General features: G+C 49.8%; 1 protein-coding gene across 1 annotated transcript; it reads right to left on the bottom strand.

Moving 5' to 3' along the window:
* Nucleotides 1–1,547: 1,547 nt before the first annotated feature.
* LOC134006979 (zinc finger protein 516-like) lies at nt 1,548–20,976 on the bottom strand. Its single transcript, XM_062446092.1, has 6 exons — nt 20,589–20,976; nt 18,402–18,553; nt 7,403–9,076; nt 5,600–6,994; nt 4,218–4,282; nt 1,548–3,374 (listed from the first exon to the last, which is right to left on the bottom strand). Exons 3-6 carry the CDS (start codon nt 8,901–8,903, stop codon nt 3,324–3,326), a joined length of 3,012 nt encoding a protein of 1,003 aa, XP_062302076.1. The 5' UTR covers nt 8,904–9,076; nt 18,402–18,553; nt 20,589–20,976; the 3' UTR covers nt 1,548–3,323.
* Nucleotides 20,977–21,710: the final 734 nt, after the last annotated feature.

Genomic DNA, 21,710 nt, shown 5'->3' with positions numbered 1-21,710 from the left:
AGGGTAGGCCTACACTGGAGACAGGAGGCCTGTGAGCGTTTGACAGGTCTGTGGTCTCGGAGGATACAACAGTTTACAGGCCTACCAAAGCAGGGCACCTTGCCTGGAGAAGGTGCAAACAATAAAGTGCTGATGCTATTCTCACCTGCTTTTTGTCTTACTTCGCAGACAATCTCATCAATGGGTGTGTTTGGTTCAGCATCTGTTATTGCCAAGCTCCCCACCTGTCCCCTCTCTCTCCTGAGATAGGGCGAGACAGGACAGGCAATTTACACATGCAGCGCGTGCCAGGACCAATCCTCTCACACGACGACCACCACACGGCAACTGGGTTCTCCTCTCCTGATCCACACTGGGAACGGAGAAGCAGGGCATTGTGGGAATGGTGCTCTGCTGTTGAGGGAGGAGGGGGGGGGGAGAGATGTTACAGGCTGATTCTACAGTTTAAGAGGCAGATTCTAACACACACACACACGACACACACACAAGACACACACACACGACACACACACACACACAGCCTCCTTCACTGACAGTAGGAACCTGTCACATCAATCTGCCACCAGTCCGTCTTCCTGCTCTGACTGCAGGAGGGCTCTACTCCAGTCTCCCTGTCAGGGAACATATGCCGGCATCATCGCCGCTCTGCCGTGCTGGAGACATGATCCAGTCACCAGACCCCTGGGCAAACAGGGCCCCCCGTCCTGCTAGTGGCACCAGACATGATCGTTGGGTTTCAGGCAGATGACTGATGCTGTCAGCCGGCTTGTAGTGGCTTCTGCCCTGCCTGACAAACAGGATGTGACACGGGAGCCACTAGCTATGACTGAGTGCATGCGGGTTTTCTAAGGTTGTCGTTTTTTCTCTTGAGGACTGAGTTTTTGTCAGTTTGTGTCTGTGTGTGTGTATGTGCCTGACAATCCAGTTATTTTCTCATCATGTCATCATGATTAGTCAAGGCAGTACAAACAGAGGTGTGGGGATAAAGTGAGTTTCTAGTTCTGGTTCTCTCTGGTTCTCTCTGGTATTCTCAGGTTCTCTGTGGTTCTCTCTGATTCTCTCTGGTATTCTCAGGTTCTATCTGGTTCTCTCTGGTTCTCCACACAAGACGCCTCTTTGTGTCGAACTGTTGATGGCATCTCATCTAACCGTGTTGTCCACTGCTGAATACCAACTCAGCTTACCCTGGTTCAATCCAGTCTTAAAATGTGTAACTGGGAGAAAATAAATGGTGAAAATAAAATAAAAAAGAAAGAGTAAAACTGACCTTCTATATAACTAATCTGCCTTCGTTTAGAAAGAGGGAGCCATGGAGAATCATTGTCTGCAAGAGACTGCACACCTTTCTTTGATAACACTCCGCACAGCTTAGCAAAGAGCACCATCTCCTGGCAAACGAGAGAACTGAGCCATTTAGTTTTAATAGGTGTTTTCTATTACAGCTCCACATAGTTTGCTTATGCACCAAACGCCCTCAGGTATAACCCAAATGCTTCCCGATAGCACTTTAAAATATTGAACAAAAAAAAACTGACAAAGACTGCAAATATATCAAGTTTTATTTGTACTGCCAGATGTTTGTGGGATTTAAATACTTTGAAAACACATCTTTTTGTCATCTACAGCCTGAAAGAATTTCTGTACATTTGTGATTGTGAAAATAACCGGTGCATCCTCTGCTTCACGGAGTCTGACATGGGTTGATTATTACAGTGATCAGAGGCCCACACTATCAGCCTTCATGTACACCAGAACACTGCTCACCTCGTCTATCTGGCTTGGAGTTTCACTCGGATTCAAAACATTTCCAAAATACCCCAAAAAAGAAAACGGAATTTCACCAGTTGTTTAACAGTCAACCACTTTACAACTTATGTTATCCCATTATCAAAAACAACACTTAAAAACACAAAACAGAACAATGTCGAGTACTATGTACAGCTAAATAAATAATGCAGCAAGGACTTCTGAATTAACTGACGTTTCGTGGCTTTCTTTCCTGTAGTGCAGCAAGAACAAGGAAGCCATTTGAACTGGAAGATGTCCACTGACTCGGCACAACAAAAAACTGACTAAAAAGCAACTGACAAAGTTGTTTTCAAAAAGATAACCTAAGACAAACCGTACTAAATAATGTTTTGAAAACCAAACATCAGAGATAACTCAAATGCACGCGCTGTAAATACAAGATACTAATCCTTACTACGCCCTACAGTGTTCAAACTGGCACCTGTAATAACTTCATTAGGTCTCCATAGTAACGTCCTAATTTCTCCTTCAAACGCAGCCATTTGGCCAATAACTGATAGGTGGGCCTACCTACTGAACAACATAAATAGAATCCAATAAAGCAAACCATTTTAAAACATCCGTATCTGGGCTCTAGCTCCTAGATGATTTCTAGAATCACGTGTAGTCTGTCAGAAAAGTAGGCGACTGGTTGTCAGCTTTCCTCACAGCAAACATTCTCTAAGATTTAACTCAAACGTTGCATTTGTGTTGCTTGCTGTGGATGTAAAAAAAACATGCAAAAGGTTTCCAGTAGAGATTTTGTTTCTTGTATTTTGTGGCAAGACAGTCGGTACTTTCTTCAACTTTTTGACTTCAACAAGATGAAGAGCACTGACATGACCGAGCGAATAAAGTTTCCACCCAACACAAAGTTTTAGACAACTAAATTACTGAACACTCAAAAGTAAATCAACACCAGCTCAGGGAGAGCTTATCATCGTCGCATCCATCTGGAATCGTCCGATGGATGTCTTGAAGATCCCAACGCAGGAGGGTAACTAAACAATCCTCTAACCCTGTGGACACGCACTTCACAGTAGCAACAAACCAAGAAAAAAAAACTTCTATATGAAGGAACAGGATGTCTCACAATCTGTCCCAACCTTTAAGAAAACCCAATTCGGGGCAAAACAACAGTTGATGGTTTTTGGAACATTTAAAAAAAATACAAATCCACTGATCTGAACTACCCGTATCCAAACTGTCAAATATAACGGGAAAATGTGTTTGATTGGCTTAGGAGAACGATCTTCGAATGTTTTCATCAAACCCCTGGAAGACGGCCATAGGTAGCTGTCGCTGGCGGGATCCTGCTAGCCAGCGGTCCACCTGTATCCATACTGCAGGTGTTTCTCTCTCTGAACACCAGAGACTCATTGCTGGACCTTCACCAACATCTCCTGCTTTCTGCGTGACTCCTTCAGTCCGGGGGAGATTCTCCTGAGACAGGATCCGTAGGCCGGCTGCCCGGACCTCCCTCGCCCTGCTGCGGAGCTGTCCCCGCAGGGCAGGGGGAGAGGGCGTGGGGGTCTTCATGTGGCTTTACGGAGAGACGGAGTGGACATGGAGGACCGGCCGCTGACCTGTGGAGGAGGGAGACGAGAGAGAGAGAGGGCAGAGACAGTCAGTTCAGATCTCGTACGACCCGCTGTCGTCAAACGCACTTCTGGGTTTTAAACCCCTTCTGAAGACCGTTAGAATAATCAGGAGTAAGACTTTTACATGAAGGTGACTTTAACTGCCATGTAACTGCATAGAAACACATTTTCATCAAGGTTGCATTGACTCATTTAACAAAGTGAGTATGTGAGCTGTTTTGTGTCTCAGCCTCATTGGTAAAGTACGCATGAGCACTGCGTGTCATCTCTAGGGGCCTCAAATGCCGACAAAATGCCAACAACCTGGCGGTTCAGAAAGGTATCATTGGCCTCGTCTCCCTGTTTGTCGAGTCTCAGCTCCACTAAAGCAAAGCAGGCGAGGACGACAGAGAGAGAGTGAACGGGGGGGGGGGGGGAGGTGGGAGGGAGAAGGGGGCGGGGGTGATTGACAGGCGGACAACGGGCCATATGGAGGGGGTGGACTCCGAGGGGGCGTCAGGTTTCCCGCTCTCCTGTCGGCCCCCGCGGACGAACCCCGGAGCGGGCCGACAGGCGTCCGACGCAGGCGTTTCGCCGCCTCCCCTCCCCCGAGCGCCGGCGACGCCGCCCAGAGGAAGCCGCCTCTGCCGACTTCAAACGTGGCGGCGGTGGCGGCAGGTTGGCGAGGGGAGGAGACAGAGACGTGCTGCTCGCCTGCTGACGACTCACAGGGCACGGCGACACACACACACCGACACGCACACACACCGACATTCATATACACACATACACAGACATATACACACATACACAAACAAACTTGCAAAACAACTTAAATAAAGAACGTACTTGTTTGGGTGCTTCTGTGGAGGAATGGACTTCATTTCCCACATGTCCGTTAGACTGCAGCAAGGCTGTAAGAAGCACAGAGAGCCGTGAACTACAACCCAGTCAGGACATGACTCTGTATACACTACAAGTTAAACCATGACTTGTACGCTTAATTAGCATGCACAATTAAATCTCCATAACTGGCATCCGATTAATAATGGATTACGTTTTTCACAGAGATGTTTATGTTACATCACAAAGGACTGCCAGTAAAGGATGAAAGCAAAACACACACACACACAAAGAAAACAGAAGTGACCGAACGAGCACATGAAACAGTGAAGTACGCTAGACGATATCCAGCCTGTCGATGATGATCTTCACGCTTCCAAAGGCTTCACTGCAATCCAAAACTAACCAACAACGTCTAATTTAACAATTCGGTTTTCACCAAACGTTATTCGTTATTCTCCGTAATTAGGCAAGAGCACACAGAAGACCTTCTGTACAGGGAGGCGACCGGATCTTCACCAAAAACAATTCATGACAAAACACGTACTCGTTTGACACTTTTGGGGTCTGTTTGAATTTCTGTGTGAATTCCTCCTCGCGAGGAAACAGGGCCCTTTTAAAGGCGTGTACAGAGAGGCATCATTAGTATGTCTAATGTGTCATTAAGCAGAGGCTACCTCCAGGGCCGGGACAGGGAGCTGTCACAGGGCTGCTCTGACAGGCTGCATGGGAGAAGCAGCATAAATTACTGCAAATGAAGAGCCGGGGTCCTGTGAAGTGCCCTCGGCCCGCTGTACTCTGGTGTCACATGTCAGGTGAGTTTCCTCTCCCTCTCTCCCGCTCTCTCTTTTTCTTTCTCTCTCTCTATCTCGTTTTTGAAATTCTCTCTCTTTTTGTAAGAAAATGTTCACTTTCTCAAACACGTTTTTCTTTTTTTGTGTATTTCTTTTCTCCAGATGCTGCAGAGAAGCAACATTTTTCGTTTAAAAAAAAACCCCATCTTTAGTCTGATTGTTTGCCTCATTTGGATGGTTTGTTTTTGGGTGGCCATGACACCAACTGCTCCCTCCCAGACCCACGCTAGCAGCAAAGCATGTCCTCCCAAAAAACAACACGTTACCCAACTGCCCTTCCGGCCATTCTCATCGGTTTTAACTGAGCAGTGTAAACCTAGCACAACTTGTGATCTAACACTGAAATACATCTCGTCACACAGACTAAACCTTGTTCCTAGCTACCATCCTGGAGCAAGATAATCCCAACAGCTCTTTAAACCAGCAAGAAATTACCTACTTTCAGCGTTGTAGACAACATGTTGGTGTGGTGGTGACAGAACACAGTAACTCCTGATATAGGACTACAAAACCCTACAGCATTCCTGTCCTTACCTTGCGGCTCAAACCTGGGATCAACATAGCCCCAGTGCTGGTAGAGGGCGGCCAGATCGTGGGGGTTGTAGTTCTTCAGGAGACTCAGAATATCGACTTCCATCGGAGGAGCCCCAGGCGCCAGGTAGCCCCCACTTCTATGAGCCCCGAACATGTTCATGACCGACCAGAGGTCGTGACCCTTGGGGACGGCGGAGGTGTCCTGCGATTGGCTGTGGCGGTGGGTCCTGTCGGGGGTGGGGTGTGGAGCGCGCTCGGTGCGGGCCTGGTTCCGGGCCAGGATGAACCCCAGGCCCTCCTGAGGCAGCAGGCCCCCCTCGGAGGAGGCTCTGTGTCGGCCATAGCAGAGGCTGCTGCTGGGGTGGAAGGAGAACCCGGGGCTGTCGCCGCCGGCGCCGACACTGGCGGCTGACGAGGTGACCTTGGGACGGGTGTCGCCCGAGGAACGGGACTTCCCGGAGCCCGCCGCCGAGTGTCCGGGGCGAGCGCTGGACTTCTTCTGAGGTAGGAGTGTTTTACGGACACTAGGGGGCGCCTTCCCCACAGTCGAGTGCGAGCTCGCTGGCTGAGCGGCGGGTTTGGGCTGGGGAGCGGGAGAGGGAGGCGAGGTGTTTGGATGTGGAGTCTTTGGAGTCTTTGGTGCAGATTTCTTGGCGCCCTTTGGTGCAGATTTCTTGGCGCCCGTGGCGGCGTCGCGCGTGGCAACGTCGCCCGTGGCGGCGTCGCCCGGGGGCTGCGTCCGCTGAGTCAGAGCGAGAGGGAGGGCGGGGCAGTCCTTGCCCTCCAGGAAAGGCGGGGGTCCCGTCCGTCTCCCTGGCTTGGCCCCCCCCGGCTTGGCGCCCTTGACGCCGTTGACGTGCGGCGCCCATTTGGGTGCCAGAGAGCTGGCGCCGTCCACCTTGTGAGCCACGCGCTGGTGAATCCACAGGACCTCTGGGTAGTGGGTGGTGTGGACGCAGTACGGGCAGCGGTGACGCACCAAGCGGCCCTCCGCCTGCACGGCGGGCTTGGCGGCGCCCTCGGCCGGGCCCTCAGCCGGGCCCTCAGCCGGGCCCTCAGCCGGCACGGACAGGTTGAGGAGGCTGGCATCCACGCCGGCATCGCCTTTCCCTCGTCCCTCGGTCCTTCCTGGTGTCCCGGGCTGGCCAATCACTTCTGGCCTCATCTGCTGGGAGGCGGAGCCGGCGAACGGGCTCCAGAACGGCTGGCTGAGAAGAGTGCTGCGGAGCTTGAGGTAACCCATGTAACCCTTCACCCCGCTGGGGTCATCCTGACCGACGCCGCGGGGGTTGTGAAGGTGGATCAAGTCCTTGTGTTGCCTGAGAAGGTGGGAGCTGAGGGCGGAGGCGTCCGGGGTGTGGAAGTCGCAGTGCTCGCACATGTATGGCTTCTTATCTGGGGACACCAGGAAGACAGGTCAGCGTCAACCCAGTGGTAGCCAGAGTAGAACACAGAATAGGTTTTAAAATGATTCAACTGCGTGAGGAAGGTTTGTTAGCTTGTTCGTGATCATTTCCAGCAGGGAAAATAACTAACAGTAAACACAACCGAATTTGAATGAACAAATGTGTAATTCATTAACATAACACAAGAGGTCTCCGTTCTCTACAGTAATATTTTCGACCTCTAACAGAAACAAGGAGTTGTTTACTCTGAAAGTAATCAAAGCAATAAAATGCAATAAAATGTTAGCATAACATCTATGAATATCCCCCACAGGCATATCCTTGGACTTTTGTCTGGTCTAAAGTCCTAATTTTGTAACCAATCAGTAGGGCAGTATCCTTGATGTGGTGGCCTTACCTCTGTGAGCTGTGTCAGTGATGATGCTGGTTTGTCTGGTGGACGTGTGCCCCTCCCTAACCCTCTTCTTCTGCAGTGCGAGGAACGCCTCGGGGGTGAGTCCGGTCAGCAGAGCCCGGCCCCCCCGGTGCAGCGCCCCCCCGCGGCCCCCGGCCCCCTCCCCGCCCGCACCACCTTTCTTCTTCTTGCCCCCGGGACCCACGTCCAGCTGCTTCCTCTTCCTGTCCGCCTTCGCCGGGACGTACTGGCCTCTGTCCTTGCCGTACGCCACCTCCGCGTCCGCCAGCCTCTCCACCCAGCCCGGGCCCTTCTCCGCCACCTCCACCACCCGCCCGCGCGTAGCCAGCTGCCAGGCCTGGTAGCTGCTCACCGGGTCCAGCTGGGGAATCCTCCCTCCCTGGCCCGCCTCCTCCGGATGGCCCCCTACCGCACGGAGGTTCAGACACCCCAGGAAGCGGGCCTTGGCGGCGGGTGTCTCGGGGGCCTCTGGCTGGGGATGCGAGGCCTGGCTGGCGTGGCTCTGCTTGTGGACCCTCTCGTGGACCCGGAGGGTCTTGCGGTCGTGGAAGAAGTTTCCACAGCCGGCGCAGAGCTCGTAGAGGCACTCGTCGTTAGCGAGGGACGCTTGCTCCTGGGGAGCGCCGTTGATGGTGGGCGGGGCTTCTCCGCCCTCGGCGCCCCTGGGGGCGGGCTTAGCCCGGTGGATCCGCATGTGGCTCTGGAGGAACCAGGCCTGGCGGAAGCGGCGTCCGCAGATGCGGCAGCCGTGGTCCTGGGAGGAGCGGTGCTTCTTCATGTGGGTCTTCAGGAGCGAGGCTCGGGGGAACACCTGGCTGCAGGAGCCGCAGGGGAACGGACCCGACTCGGCCTCCAGCTCGGCCCCGGCCTCGGCCCCAGCCTCTGCCCCAGTCTCGGCTCCAGCCTCTCCCTCAGTTTCAGCCTCTCCCCCGTTTTCAACCTCGGCCCCGGCCTCACCTCCAGAGTCCGGTCCATCGGCCTCCGCAGGCCCCGCGGCCTCCCCACTGGTCTGAGGAGGCTCCTCCCTCACAGCCTCTCTCGTCTTCTTCTTAGAGGCCTTCTTCTTCGTCCGCCCGTTGACTTTGTGCTTCCTGGCAGCGGTGCCATTGGTCAGAGGAGCGGCGGCATCCAGCCTATCAGAGTCCTCCTTCTTCTCCTGGTCCCCCTTCTCCGCCCCGGCCTCCACCCCGGCCGCCTCCCCCCCGGCCTCACCCTCGGCCCCCAGGCTCTGCAGAACCAGGCCAAGTTTGTGGCTCCTCACATGGGTCTTCAGGCTCCCCTTCTGGGCTGTGCGGTAGTCACAGTAGGGGCACTTGTAGGGCTTCTCCCGGGTGTGTCTGCGCATGTGCTGGGACAGAGAGCTCAGGAGAGGGAAACTGCGTCCGCAGACCCGGCAGGTGTGGCCCGAGGCGGCACCTCCCTCCGGCTCGGCCAGCTCCACCTTAGCGTCCCCCGTCACCTCCGCCTTCCCCTCCACCTCCATGGTCACAGGCTTTAGAGTCCCAGATGTAGAAAACAGATCAGACCTGCTAGCTGTGTTGCACAGGTCGTGTAGTCCTCATAACTCGTGTCAGAGACAATGGTCTGCCATCGCTGCTTCTGTTTTCATCCCTTTGGGGGTAGAATATCTCGAAACACTACTTCTCCATGACGAATCTGAGGGACAAACACAACAAGACGAAAGACTTAAGTGTTTTAATGCACACAGATATTACTTTACACATAATAGACAAGACAATTATAATATAAGAGTAACAGCAGTACCCTTGTTTTAAGATTTTGTTTAAGACAATCTTTTTGAATATATATTTACAATCTTCATAAGCTCTGAAACGCATTCAAGACAAGAGACTTCTGAAGTCTAAAGTCCCCTGAACATCCCCATGCATGAGTTTCTCTGTGTTCTAACGAGTGTGTCGGTAAGCCAGAGAGAGAGAAAGAGAAAAGAAAGGGAATTTGCATCACATAGACCTTGGAATGGCCATTGTCCCCTACAGAATGAGCGATGGCTGTCCTTACTCACTGTGTGTGTGTGTGTGTGTGTGTGTGTGTGTGTGTGTGTGCGCGCGTGTGTGTGTGTGTGTGTGTGTGTGTGTGTGTGTGTGTGTGTGTGTGTGTGTGTGCTCTTCTCCCCCATGCCTAAACTGAGTGTATGTGTTGAAGCGTGAAGTGGTGCAGCTAGCTTGGATGACATGACGCTGCAGGCTGCTCCACTCCAAACCTGGATCAATAATCCATTACCAGCAAGCTACATCTGAAGCACACACACACACACACGTGTGTGCACACATACAAACACAGATACATGCAAAAACACACATACAGACAAACATACGATAAATTATAGTAATAAGGAAAATGATCAAATGTGTCCAAATCTAAACTACAATGGATCTTTCCCGGACAAGTTAAGAAAAGGTTGCATTTGGTGAAAGTTAATAACTATTTTAAATCACAAGAAAAGTTTGTCTTATAAAAAAATTAAACATTTCTAAAAAGCTAAACTAATGTCTACCCATACATATGTAGCATCACTCCAGCTTTGTCATTGTCTAGACAAACCTCAAGGAGGTAGATGTTAACTATGCAACTGAAGTATTCACTGCCCAAGACCACCGTCAGCCAACCAGCCATCTGACAAGCTAGACAGTCATCCAGTCAGCCAACAAGTCAGCCAGCCAGTCATCCAGCCAGCCAGCCAGCCTGCCATCTAACCAGCCAGACAGTCATCCAGCCGTCCAGCCAGCCTTCCATCTAACCAGCCAGACAGTCATCCAGCCCTCCAGCCATCCAGCCAGCCAGTCTGCCATCTAACCAGCCAGACAGTCATCCAGCCATCCAGCCAGCCAGTCTGCCATCTAACCAGCCAGACAGTCATCCAGCCAACCATCTAACCAGCCAGACAGTCATCCAGCCCTCCAGCCATCCAGTCTGCCATCTAACCAGCCAGACAGTCATCCAGCCATCCAGCCAGCCAGTCTGCCATCTAACCAGCCAGCCAGTCATCCAGCCGTCCAGCCAGCCACGGGAAAAACCTGCCATTGTGTTGTCTGCACCAGAACTGTCACATCGCCTCACGTCTATCCCCACAGCCCTCGCCAGCCCTCACCAGGGGGTCAAGGGCTCCCATTGTTGGCTGAGCCCAGGGTCCATCAGCGCCCTGGAAAGATGTCTGGGGAGGGGGAGGAGAAAAGACAGTTCTCTGTCCTGTCTCCAGCCACTACCACATGGGAGATGGGATTGAGTGTGTGCCTGTGTGTGTGTGCGTGTGTGTCTGCTAGCATGCAATCATGTGCCTGTGTTTCAAACCACTCTTCCACGCGAACCAAAACTGACACGGGCAGTGGAGAGGGAGCTGTGTGTGTATATCTGTGTGTGTATATCTGTGTGTGTTTATCTGTGTGTGTTTATCTGTGTGTGTATATCTGTGTGTGTATGTCTGTGTGTGTGGTGCGTGTGTGGTGTGGATATGTCTGTAAGTATGGGTGTATGTCTATAATTGTGTGTGTGGTGTGTGTATATCTCGGTGTGTGGTGTATGTATGTCTGTAAGTGTGTGTGATGTGTGTATGTGCCTGTACGTGTGTGTGGTATGTATGTTGGCACACGCATGTGGGGTGTGTGTCTGAAATGGTGTGTGATGTGTTGTATATCTCTGTGTGTGGTGTGTTTATGTCCTGAGGTCTGTGTGGTGTGTGTGTAAGTCCGTGGTGCCTGTCTGTCTGTGCGTGGAGCGTGTGTGTGAGATGCTCTCATGACATGGCAGGTGTTTGGAGTGCGAGCCGTTAGATTAGTGCAGAAGCCCGTTCCTCTGCTTAGCTGTGTCTGGGCGCCGGAGACAGGAGGGTGGCAATTAAGGGGTTAAGGTGAAGCCATGTAATTGGTTAAAACAATAGAGATGATGTCGGAGGAAGGCAACAGATGGGCAAGGGAACCATCCGGTCCTCTCCGTGGTGTGTGTGCGGGTGTGTGTGCCTGTGTTTGCCTGTGTGAGTGTTTGCGTGAGTGGACCCTTTTCAAAACTGCAAGGTTATGCATCTAACACTACATGTTACCCTATACTGAACATTTTACATTTACATTTAGTCATTTAGCAGACGCTCTTATCCAGAGCGACTTACAGTAATTACAGGGAGTAAGGGTATAATATATAGTAGGGTGTAATTACAATTACACCCTACTTCCCCCGAGGCAAGTAGGGTGAAGTGCCTTGCCCAAGGACACAACGTCAGTTGGCATGACCGGGAATCGAACTGGCAGCCTTCGGATTACTAGTCCGATTCCCTCACCGCTCAGCCACCTGACTCCCGACAACATGTCCTCTGGAAAACATTATTACCTATGGAGAACGTTGACAACACAGGCATGCAGTTTCACCCACTAGAAACACCACCCAGTCTAACATGAGACTTGGATTTCTAAGGCGCAGGCTCCAGGCGATGCTCATCACTAGACCCCGGTTAGAAGCATAGCCAATGTTAGAGAAAAACAACCTTTCTCTCACACACGCACACTCACATTGCCTGACTAGCTTCTTCTGCATATGGACACACGCACACACACACACACACACACACACACAGCCTGACTAGCTCTTGGACACGGACAAACACACATAGGAGTATATAAAGATCCCAGGAAGAGGAGGACAGACGCATCCACACAGAGAAAGACCCAAACATGTTGCTCTAGGGCGATGACTCTTTTTTCTTTCGTTCTTCTCTCTTTTCTCTCCCTCCCTCGCTCGCTCCTCTCTCTTTTCTCTCCCTCCCTCGCTCCCTCTCTCTTTTCTCTCCCTCCCTCGCTCCCTCTCTCTTTTCTTTGGCAGATGAATAGCCCTGACCAGTCAGCTGTCCTCACATTGATTCAGGCTGGCGTCCTCACCAGCTCAGCACAAACTCCCCACGGCCAGGCTACCGATGCTGAGCTGGGATCCACAGCATTTGGATGTGTGTAAGTGTGTGCGTGTGCTTTTGTATGTGTGTGTGCGTGCGCTTTTGTATGTGTGTGGGCGTGTATGAATATGTGACCCTGCGTGTGTAAGCATGTGTTCACGTGCGTGTGCGTGCGTGCGGATCTACTTCTTGTGTGAATGCATCCCTGGTCATGTGGACATATGTGTTTGTGCTGAAGTCATCCACATATGTTCCAACAATCAGCTGCAACCCTGTGCCAACACACATACCCCCACCCGCAGCAGAGTCAGGATACTAGCCGTATGCTACCATTCCAAAGTGTTCAGAATAGTCTTAGAGCCTCTTGTGCTCATTTGTATTATTTGGCGGAATAAAAACGACCTGCTTCTAAACAGCAGAAACACAATGGGCTTGACTGATATTCCGCCCCTCTGTCAGGTTATTTTAGGTGTTGACTATGGTTGAGAGAGGCCAGTGGATTCCTTTTCCTAATGTCTCTCGTCCCTCTCTCATTTCATTAAGGAGAGTTATGAGAACGGCAGGACTGAGGTGGACTGACTTCCCTCCTGCACACTCAGGAGGGATCTCATCTCCTCTCCCCTTCCTCTCTCCTCCTCTCCACTCCCCTTCTCATCTCCTCTCCCCTTCCTCTCTCCTCATCTCCTCTCCCCTTCTCCTCACCTCTCATCTCTTCTCCCTTTCCTCTCTCTTCCTCTCCTCTCCCCTTCTCCTCTCTTCTCCCCTTCTCCTCACCTCTCATCTCTTCTCCCTTTCCTCTCTCTTCCTCTCCTCTCCCCTTCTCCTCTCTTCTCCCCTTCTCCTCACCTCTCATCTCTTCTCCCTTTCCTCTCTCTTCCTCTCCTCTCCTCCCCCCTTCTCCTTTCCTCTCCTCCCTTCTACCTTCTCCTCTTTTTAAAGAAGCAGTGACCTGCGTGACCCCAAAACTGTTACCTTCCTGTCAGGCTTCTGACAGTCTTTCAGACAGGTCACAGAATGCTCAATCTGGCCCTCACTAATCACCTCTTGCCCGTACCGTTTCAGTCGCTAATTGTCCCTCGCTGGTGTGGAACCGTCTCCGTCCTGCCCCTGGCTTTGTCCCGCTCACAGACAAAAGTGAGTGGCGACGAGGCTGACGCCGTCTGTCAGACCGAGGTCAGAGCTTAGAGGCCCTTGAAGCGCAGCTTTGTTTACTGGGTCGTGATGGGGAGGCGCGCGGTGCGCGGCGCGTGGTGCAGGCTAGCGAGCGGCTAATCCCGCTCCCGGAGGCCCGCTCTGTCTAGCTCTGTCAGAGACACAGCGTGGAGGTGCTTGAACCAGCCACTGTAAGAATGACTCTTTGGCATGCTGTTTGATGTCGAACCCTGTGCATGTCAGATTATGAATGATTGCTAGATAGATGGATTACTCGGCAGATAGACAAATAGACATACAGATGGACAGACAGACAGAGTATACATAGCTGTGGATATGCAAGGTGGGAGTACAGTATCAACACAAACACACATACCGCGCACACACACACACCCGCACGCACACGCATGTCCTACCCACCCCCTCCTTGGTCAATTCTCTGCCCTGTTACACAACAAATGGGATTAGTCTTGATAGCATGTGATCAGATGGTCATTGACCTGACTATTCCCATCCCAGTGTTTGTGCAGGCTGGAGCAGTGTGAACAGAGAAAGAGGCAGATAGCACCCTTAAGCACACTAGCTTGATTATAACCTGATTAGGGAAGGATGTGTCATGCTGTTAGCTGTGTGTGACACACTGTGTTTATGTAAAGTAGAGTATCAAGTCGACTACAGACACAGAACAACAATCACAGTCACATTTAACACTCCCTCGCTCAGTCACTGCTACTACACACATCCCCCCCCCCCCCCCCCGTGAGTTTTGGGTGGAGATTTGAGGTGAGGACAGCCCCCTTAACGTCGACATGGTTTCTGTTCATCCTGGATTGGTTGGTGCAGGACACAGAGGAGCATAATCTGGTGGCATTAACTTGCTCTCTAAAAAAAGCACTCTCAACAGGGATTAGATTATAATGTTAAGGTCAGCCCAGACTGCCTCTGTTTCTCCCTCGCTCTCTGCATCTCACTCAGTTTCTCTCTCACTCTTTCTATCTCTGTCTCTCTCTTTCTTTCTCGCTTTGTGTTTCCACATATTCTTCCATTCTGTTTCTATGTCTCTCTCTCTCTCTCTCTCTCTCTCTGTGCTGTGTTGATCAACTCATTAACACAATTGGGTATTTCTACAGTCGCCAACACAAACACTACAATCTATTCATCTCACTTTAATCATGCCATTAGCATTACTAGCATGATTAACATTATTAGCATCATTCTCCATGTTATCAGATCAAGCTGATAACAAAGCAAAGGAAGGTGGGGGAGGTGACAGCACATTAGTGAAACTATTAGGAGGTTTTAAAAACGTTTGGAATGTAAGTCAGGTGAGGCCAAACCTACAGGTACAACAACCCCCAGCATCCCACAGTCCTTCCTGTGTACCGGCCAGGTGGCACCATGTGACAGGAAGAGCTTACATAACTATGACATCACACGGTGGGTCAAAGACTAACGATCGAACCAGTGGCTGGAGTTAGAGCCTGTTGCAGAGTAAACACACTACTTGTACGTGTTAAATGGAAAAAAATGTTCTACATTTACATTTAGTCATTTAGCAGACACTCTTATCTAGAGCGACTTACAGTAAGTACAGGGACATTCCCCCGAGGCAAGTAGGGTGAAGTGCCTTGCCCAAGGCCACAACATCATTTGACACGGCCGGGAATCGAACCAGCGACCTTCTGATTACTAGCCCGATTCTCTAACCACTCAGCCACCTGAGTGGTTAGAGTGGTTTTAAGTGTTTATGCAAATGTGCAAATACGCTAAACAGACCAACTCATCAGCATGTTGTGCTGTTGAGACATGACTTCCAGCGAGCGCAGACACGTTCGCTTCCAAAGACATCTTGCAACGGCGCACATTTCTCTGGAGAGTTTCACACGAGTCTCCATCCCATGAGATGTGCAGAGTAGAGCTCTCTCAGAGCAGAGCTCTCTGCTCTGTCAGAGCAGAGCTGAGCAGAGCTCTCTCAGAGCAGAGAACAGCTCTTTCAGAGCAGAGCTGTCTGCTCTCTCAGAGCAGAGCTCTCTCAGAGCAGAGCTCTCTGCTCTCTCAGAGCAGAGCTCACTGCTCTATCAGAGCAGAGCTCTCTGCTCTCTCAGAGCAGAGCTCACTGCTCTATCAGAGCAGAGCTCTCTCAGAGCAGAGCTCACTGCTCTATCAGAGCAGAGCTCTCTCAGAGCAGAGCTCTCTGCTCTCTCAGAGCAGAGCTCTCTCAGAGCAGCGCTCTCTGCTCTCTCAGAGCAGAGCTGAGCAGAGCTCTCTCAGAGCAGAGAAGAGCTCTCTCAGAGCAGAGCTCTCTGCTCTCTCAGAGCAGAGCTCTCTCAGAGCAGCGCTCTCTGCTCTCTCAGAGTAGAGCTCTCTCAGAGCAGCGCTCTCTGCTCTCTCAGAGTAGAGCTCTCTCAGAGCAGCGCTCTCTGCTCTCTCAGAGCAGAGCTGTCTGCTCTCTCAGAGCACAGCTCTCTCAGAGCAGAGAAGAGCTCTCTCAGAGCAGAGCTCTCTCAGAGCAGAGAAGAGCTCTCTCAGAGCAGAGCTCTCTGCTCTCTCAGAGCAGAGAAGAGCTCTCTCAGAGCAGAGAAGAGCTCTCTCAGAGCAGAGCTCTCTGCTCTCTCAGAGCAGAGCTCTCCCAGAGCAGAGCTCTCCAGGGAACAGATCCTACAGCTGTACGTTTCCGGGCCGGGACAGAGCACCGGGTAACCTGACCTGGGAGCCGGCCCACCTCAACCTGCCGTGTGCGTGTGCATCATAACCACAGCCGGTGGCAGTGTTGGAGGGGAGGGGGGGTCAGGTTTCTCATGGGAGGGGCAGGCATCTTTCACAACACCCCCTCATTGGTCTCGTAGGGGTCTGAGGTAAGGTGACACCCTGAGAGCCATCCATTCTGGTCTTCTCTCCTGTCTCGGAGAGCACACTGGCAGATCTGTGGCCGCCCCCCACCCTTTCCCCTCCTCCTCCCTCCCTCCCTCCCTCCCTCCATCTGGTCACATCCCCAGCCCTTGCCGTGCAACGTAGCGTAGAAGACAGGGCGGTATTGTCTCACTGCAACGCCATGCTTTGTTGACGTGCCACAGTGAGATCCCTTCACAAAATGGCTGTGTGTGATTATGTCAACTGACGTTTGGTACGAGCAGAATGGCAAAGCAGAGGCAGTGTTCCAACATGACTCCCTAGCATCGCGGCGTCGTTAGATAACCGGATCCACCAGACCTAGTATATTCATTACACGGATACACACAGTCAAGCCAGTTCCTCATGTCCAAGCAACAAAGCAGATGCGTTTGTGGACAAGGGGTAGACGCGTGCTTGACGCGCTCTTACCCTCACAAATATTCACAGAACACACACCACACACACACAGAACATCCATTCGTGCCTTCCACCCACATTTCTCTAAGTGGTTGTAGAGACAGCTGACCTGAGCCAAGCCCTTCACCAGACACCAGCACACGCAAACACACACGCAAGCACACACACACGCAAGCGCACACACACACAGCTGCTACGCTGAGCTCGTGTCGCACAATAGCCCACGGACACGCCAGCCTCAGGTCAGCCACAAGCTAAGTACCATGTTAATACTTTGGGAGCGTTTGATTAGAGCCTCCAGCTGCATTCAAAACCAGCCGATTGGCCTCAGAAGTACGGCCACGCGCCAATCACGTTTGAATACCTCTGTGATGTTACCGATGTGAGTATCGAACCCAGGTGTGGTGAACACACACACACATCTCATCTTCTCTCTCACATACAGCGTACTGACACTAATGCCCCTAATCACCATCACTAACACACAGTCTGGAAACTAACTTGTTCTACTGTAACAAAGGTCCACTGTGGCAGTGCAGCTGTGTACACAGAGGCGTATTTGCATACAAGAGCTGAAGGTTTACTACAGGCCTACTGTCCGAGACCACAGCTTCATCTGCTAACTTAGACACACCGGTGTAGAGATGACTCTGTTAACCCAGCCCCATGTTTAACTGTCTGTTTCATATCTGTCTACTGGAAAGGAAGGTGTTAAAAGGTCTATAAGGAGCGCCCCAGTGAGGTATCTCACTGGATTATTGTGCACACCTTGTAGGGCGGGTTCGAATCCTGCCTGGGTCCTTGGCTGCATGCCCTCTCCTTTCCTGTCCCGTAACACTTCACTTATAAACTGTCCAATAAAGCGTGAAAAATGCCGCCCCCCCAAAAAAACAAAAGGTCTATATTGTTTTTTGGTGATAATTGGAAAATGTTCTACATTTACATTTAGTCATTTAGCAGGCGCTCTTATCCAGAGCAACTTACAGTAAGTACAGGGAAAATCCCCTGAGGCAAGTAGGGTGAAGTGCCTTGCCCAAGGACACAACGTCATTTGGCACGGCCAGGAATCGAACCAGCAACTTTCTGTTCTAAATAACTGAAAGACCAGGCAGGTGTTGCTCTGCGTTTTAGATCTGCCTGTGAACAAGTCACTACATCTGAAGGAGTCCTTTTCAATTATCTCCCCTCTCAGATTGAGAAAATATAAACTCAGCATATGTGCCCCTGCCAGGCCCCTCCTACTCCCCTCCCCCTTATTCTCCATCTCTTACCCTAATCTGTGTGATTAAATAATTTTTCTTCTGCAGAGATTTTGCCTCCCGACTTGCTAGCTCGGAGCTGAGCGTACTTCCTATTGATTGCCATGTTGAGAAGATTACCCTAATAGCTGGGATTACTCCCCCACATGTTGTCCACACGCGGGGGGTTGGGGATACTGCAACTCGCAGTGTCTGTGTGCTCGTGCGTGTGTGTCTGTTTGTGTGTGTGTGTGTTGCACTGTGTGTATGTGTAAGTGTTTATGTTAATATGTGTGAGCGTGCTTGTGTGTTTTTCCAATGTGAGTGCATACGTGTGTGTTTGTGAGTGTTAGTGTGTGTGGTGACGATATTTTGATAAAACACTCACATATGAATGCAGGCCTATTGTTGTTGTTATTCATCAGATGTACAGCACACGTACAGTATCCGCTTGCTTGTATTTGCTGTCACTTCATCCATCAACAGACTTTTTACAGACATCAATAAATCTGTTCGCAATTCACCTCAGGTACCTGGCATCTCTGGTGGAGAAAAGTAAACATGATTCACTCAATTCTTGGCTAAACACGCTAATTGGGGTCTTTTCTTTCAACTAGGTTATTTTGGCCAGACCTGTGACACTGTCAACTCAACTTGTGATGACCCCTGGATGACCTTTGTTGTACCTTGCTCTGCCTCATGACTCATCAACTTTTGTACATCTTTACAGTCTTTACAATCGTCTGCCAAGCTTGATGTTTAGTACACTAGCTGGTTCTGTTTACCGAGAAGCAGCCGTCCAAATGCACCACTGTCCAAGTTAGTTATCCGATAACTATCAAAGTTAAACATCAGTTTAGATTTTTGGAAAAACACTGTCAGTAGGGTAAAGGCTTCTCCTTTGGGATGATCACACACACCAGTAGCATACCACAAGGAGGACGGGGGGGCTCATTTACATGTCCAGCCCCCCTGGATTTCTGATTGGTTACAATTAAAATTAAGGAATTTTCAATGTTTTTTTGTGGCCCCCTTATTTTATGATGCGGTCCCCTAAAAATAAAATTCAGGCTATGCTACTGACACACACCCAACACACACTCTGAACTGCCATGGTGAATGGTAAACAAACCTCTACATGTGTGATTGATTCAACAGCTTCATTAGAAATGAACATGGCCGCTGTCACTGTTTCCTCTGACCCAACAGTGTCAGCTCTGTTACTAGCTCCCAGCCTAGTGATATGCTCTACGGAGAGATCTCCTGGCCAAACAAAGAGAGTTCGAAGCCAACTGCTGAACAAGATGTGCTTGAACCAACACATAGCTGCCTAACAGAGTGAACATGCTAATAAGACTCATATTAACTATGTACCGTTATTGCATGTCAGAAGTACATGAAGGAACCAAGTTGACAGTTGTGGCTGATAAAAGGTATCTTAACTAAAGTAATTATCCAAACAAAATATAAGCAGGAACTGTTAATGTGTCCATTAGCAATACAACAGCACACATTATTAAGGTATTCAGGTTATTAAAGTTGCAAATGCGGGTTTTTAGACAAGGCAGATGGAGAGACTAAAGGGGTCATTCAGAGTAGACAGAAAAGGAATTCTAGTAATCTGCTGCTGATCCGATACAATAGCAGCCTTGTCGCTTGTGCTAGGGCCACTCACAAACACAAGTTTCTGTACGTGCCTTGACAAGGATAGCTCCGATAGTACGGTTTGGATAGATGAATAGAGGAGCACAAAATAGTGGAACCTGATTGAGACCGGTTAAATGTTTCTGTGAATCGGTGTAGGTCATATAACAAATCAAACGGGAAGGTATCCTTGGAGTAGACTATTGCTGATTGGTGTAGACATACTTGCCAGAACTACACAAACCTAATACGCAATGTCTATTAACACACACAATGCCATCCAATCTAAAGGAAGTAATGCAATCATTGAATGAGCAAATTGAGCACATTTCGAATAATAGTCTCCACATCGTCCTCTGAATCTGATCCGCTGTTTAAACCCCTTACCTCATAACTAAGGCAAGTGTGCTCTAATGGTCGAGTGGGGGAATTAATTTTCCGTCGTTAACGATTGGCACAACTCTGAAAACATCCAATGAAAGTTGTCAAATGGTTTAAAAAACGACAGTTCCTATTGTGTAGTTCCTTATTACTCCGTTGCGCAAAGTGCAAAGTTTTCTTTGGGTCTTTTTATCCCGGTCCCATGTCGTCCACTTACGATTAGATACCCTTGAAAAAGAATCGGCTTATAGTTTTCGTCAGACAAGCGAATGCTCCCAGATGAAGAAAAAAGCATCAAAACAAAAAGTGGCAATTAGCTCCGCCCTATGCTTCCATCAGACCTACAGTTGTTATGCATCGCAATTATCTTTTATAATTATCTTCCTTCCTTCCCAAGGAATGATCTGTTAGCATTAATCCTCTCCTCCATCCACCCCCTCCCCCGTCCCCCACAAAACAACAACGGTGCCGGGCTAGAAGCTATGCAAATAAATACATCAAAAGCTATTATCAAAGTGAGAATAATGGACATTATTGTTAGATCACTCACCGTAACGTTCTTCGGAGTGAATACGGGCAAGGTGGGCTCCGGTACACATCGATGGCATGCGACAAAGTGAAGATGTCTCTGTCTGACGCGCCACCTACACAGTGGATGGATGTGCGAAGTGGCTATCCCAGGGGTCGGCAACCTTTTTGCTGTCAGGAGCCGTTGCAACTAAAATAGGGGGCATTGGGAGCCAACATGGGTGAAAAGCTTGATTTGAGATAGAGAGATTAAACACTGATACATAGGCTATAGCTTGTCAAAAGTGTTTTTTAATGCTATCCATTTTCAAAACAAAAATGTATCATAATGTTTTTTATTCCGGACGAACTTTTTACTGCAAATCAAACAACCCAGCCCAGTTAGTTATGAGTCGGTTCTGCATTTAAATGTCTGCATTAGTCTTGACTTTTCCTCTTGTCTTTGGCCATTTAAACATTTAATTATTAAACATTATTCACAAATCTTCTCATTTACTTCTACGCAGGGTGGGCTAGCCTCCACTGTTAGATGGCACTTTACCAAATTAACGGTTGGTTTTAAAAACAATAGGCCCCATGTTCTTATAGTCTTATTATCCATTTCCCAAATTGAATTAAAATATGCATGTTCTTAAAGGTCCATGATATGCGTTAGACATGCTATGGTTGCATTCCAAATTCCTATTTACGACCCTATTAAGTTTTATGCTTTTTACTATAATTTTATAGCCTATAACTTAACCTAAAATTGCATGAAGCCACATGTGGCTTCGGTGTGTTTTAAATATGGCGCCCCCTCGTGTCGACCACATGCAATAACCGTCGACATAAACTACACTTTTCAAGTGTCAAGTATACACATCTGTATAACGGTTGAATGACGTGTAAATCAGTAGTGTACGGAGTGGATGTGTGATCAGTGGATGTGTAGAGTGTACGGTGTAAAACAAATGTTAATGGATGCCAAAAAGTGTTAAAGAAGTAGGCTGCTATTAATGGAAAGGTCCAGTTCATTAAGGACCGAGGCACAGATGCAGGTAGGGCCTATTCCCCATCAGCAACCACGGCTCCTCCCCCTGCCAGCCATCCTGCACCTGAAAGAGACACAGAAACCGCAGACAGGGAAAATAGGCCATGCTCAGAG

This window comes from Osmerus eperlanus, chromosome 20 (assembly GCF_963692335.1).
Source record: "Osmerus eperlanus chromosome 20, fOsmEpe2.1, whole genome shotgun sequence".
In the NCBI taxonomy this organism is placed as follows: domain Eukaryota; kingdom Metazoa; phylum Chordata; class Actinopteri; order Osmeriformes; family Osmeridae; genus Osmerus; species Osmerus eperlanus.
The sequence above is the reverse complement of the archived record's forward strand: the minus strand, read 5'-3'. Positions and strand labels throughout refer to the sequence as shown.

Coding starts and splice junctions, on each gene's coding strand:
- LOC134006979 (XM_062446092.1), bottom strand. CDS start 8,903: ATGGAGGTGGAGGGGAAGGCGGAGGTGACGGGGGACGCTAAGGTGGAG. Junction 6,995..7,402: donor CACTGACACAGCTCACAGAG/GTAAGGCCACCA, acceptor TGGTGTCCCCAG/ATAAGAAGCCATACATGTGC. Junction 4,283..5,599: donor TCCCAGGTTTGAGCCGCAAG/GTAAGGACAGGA, acceptor TGCTTCTTACAG/CCTTGCTGCAGTCTAACGGA.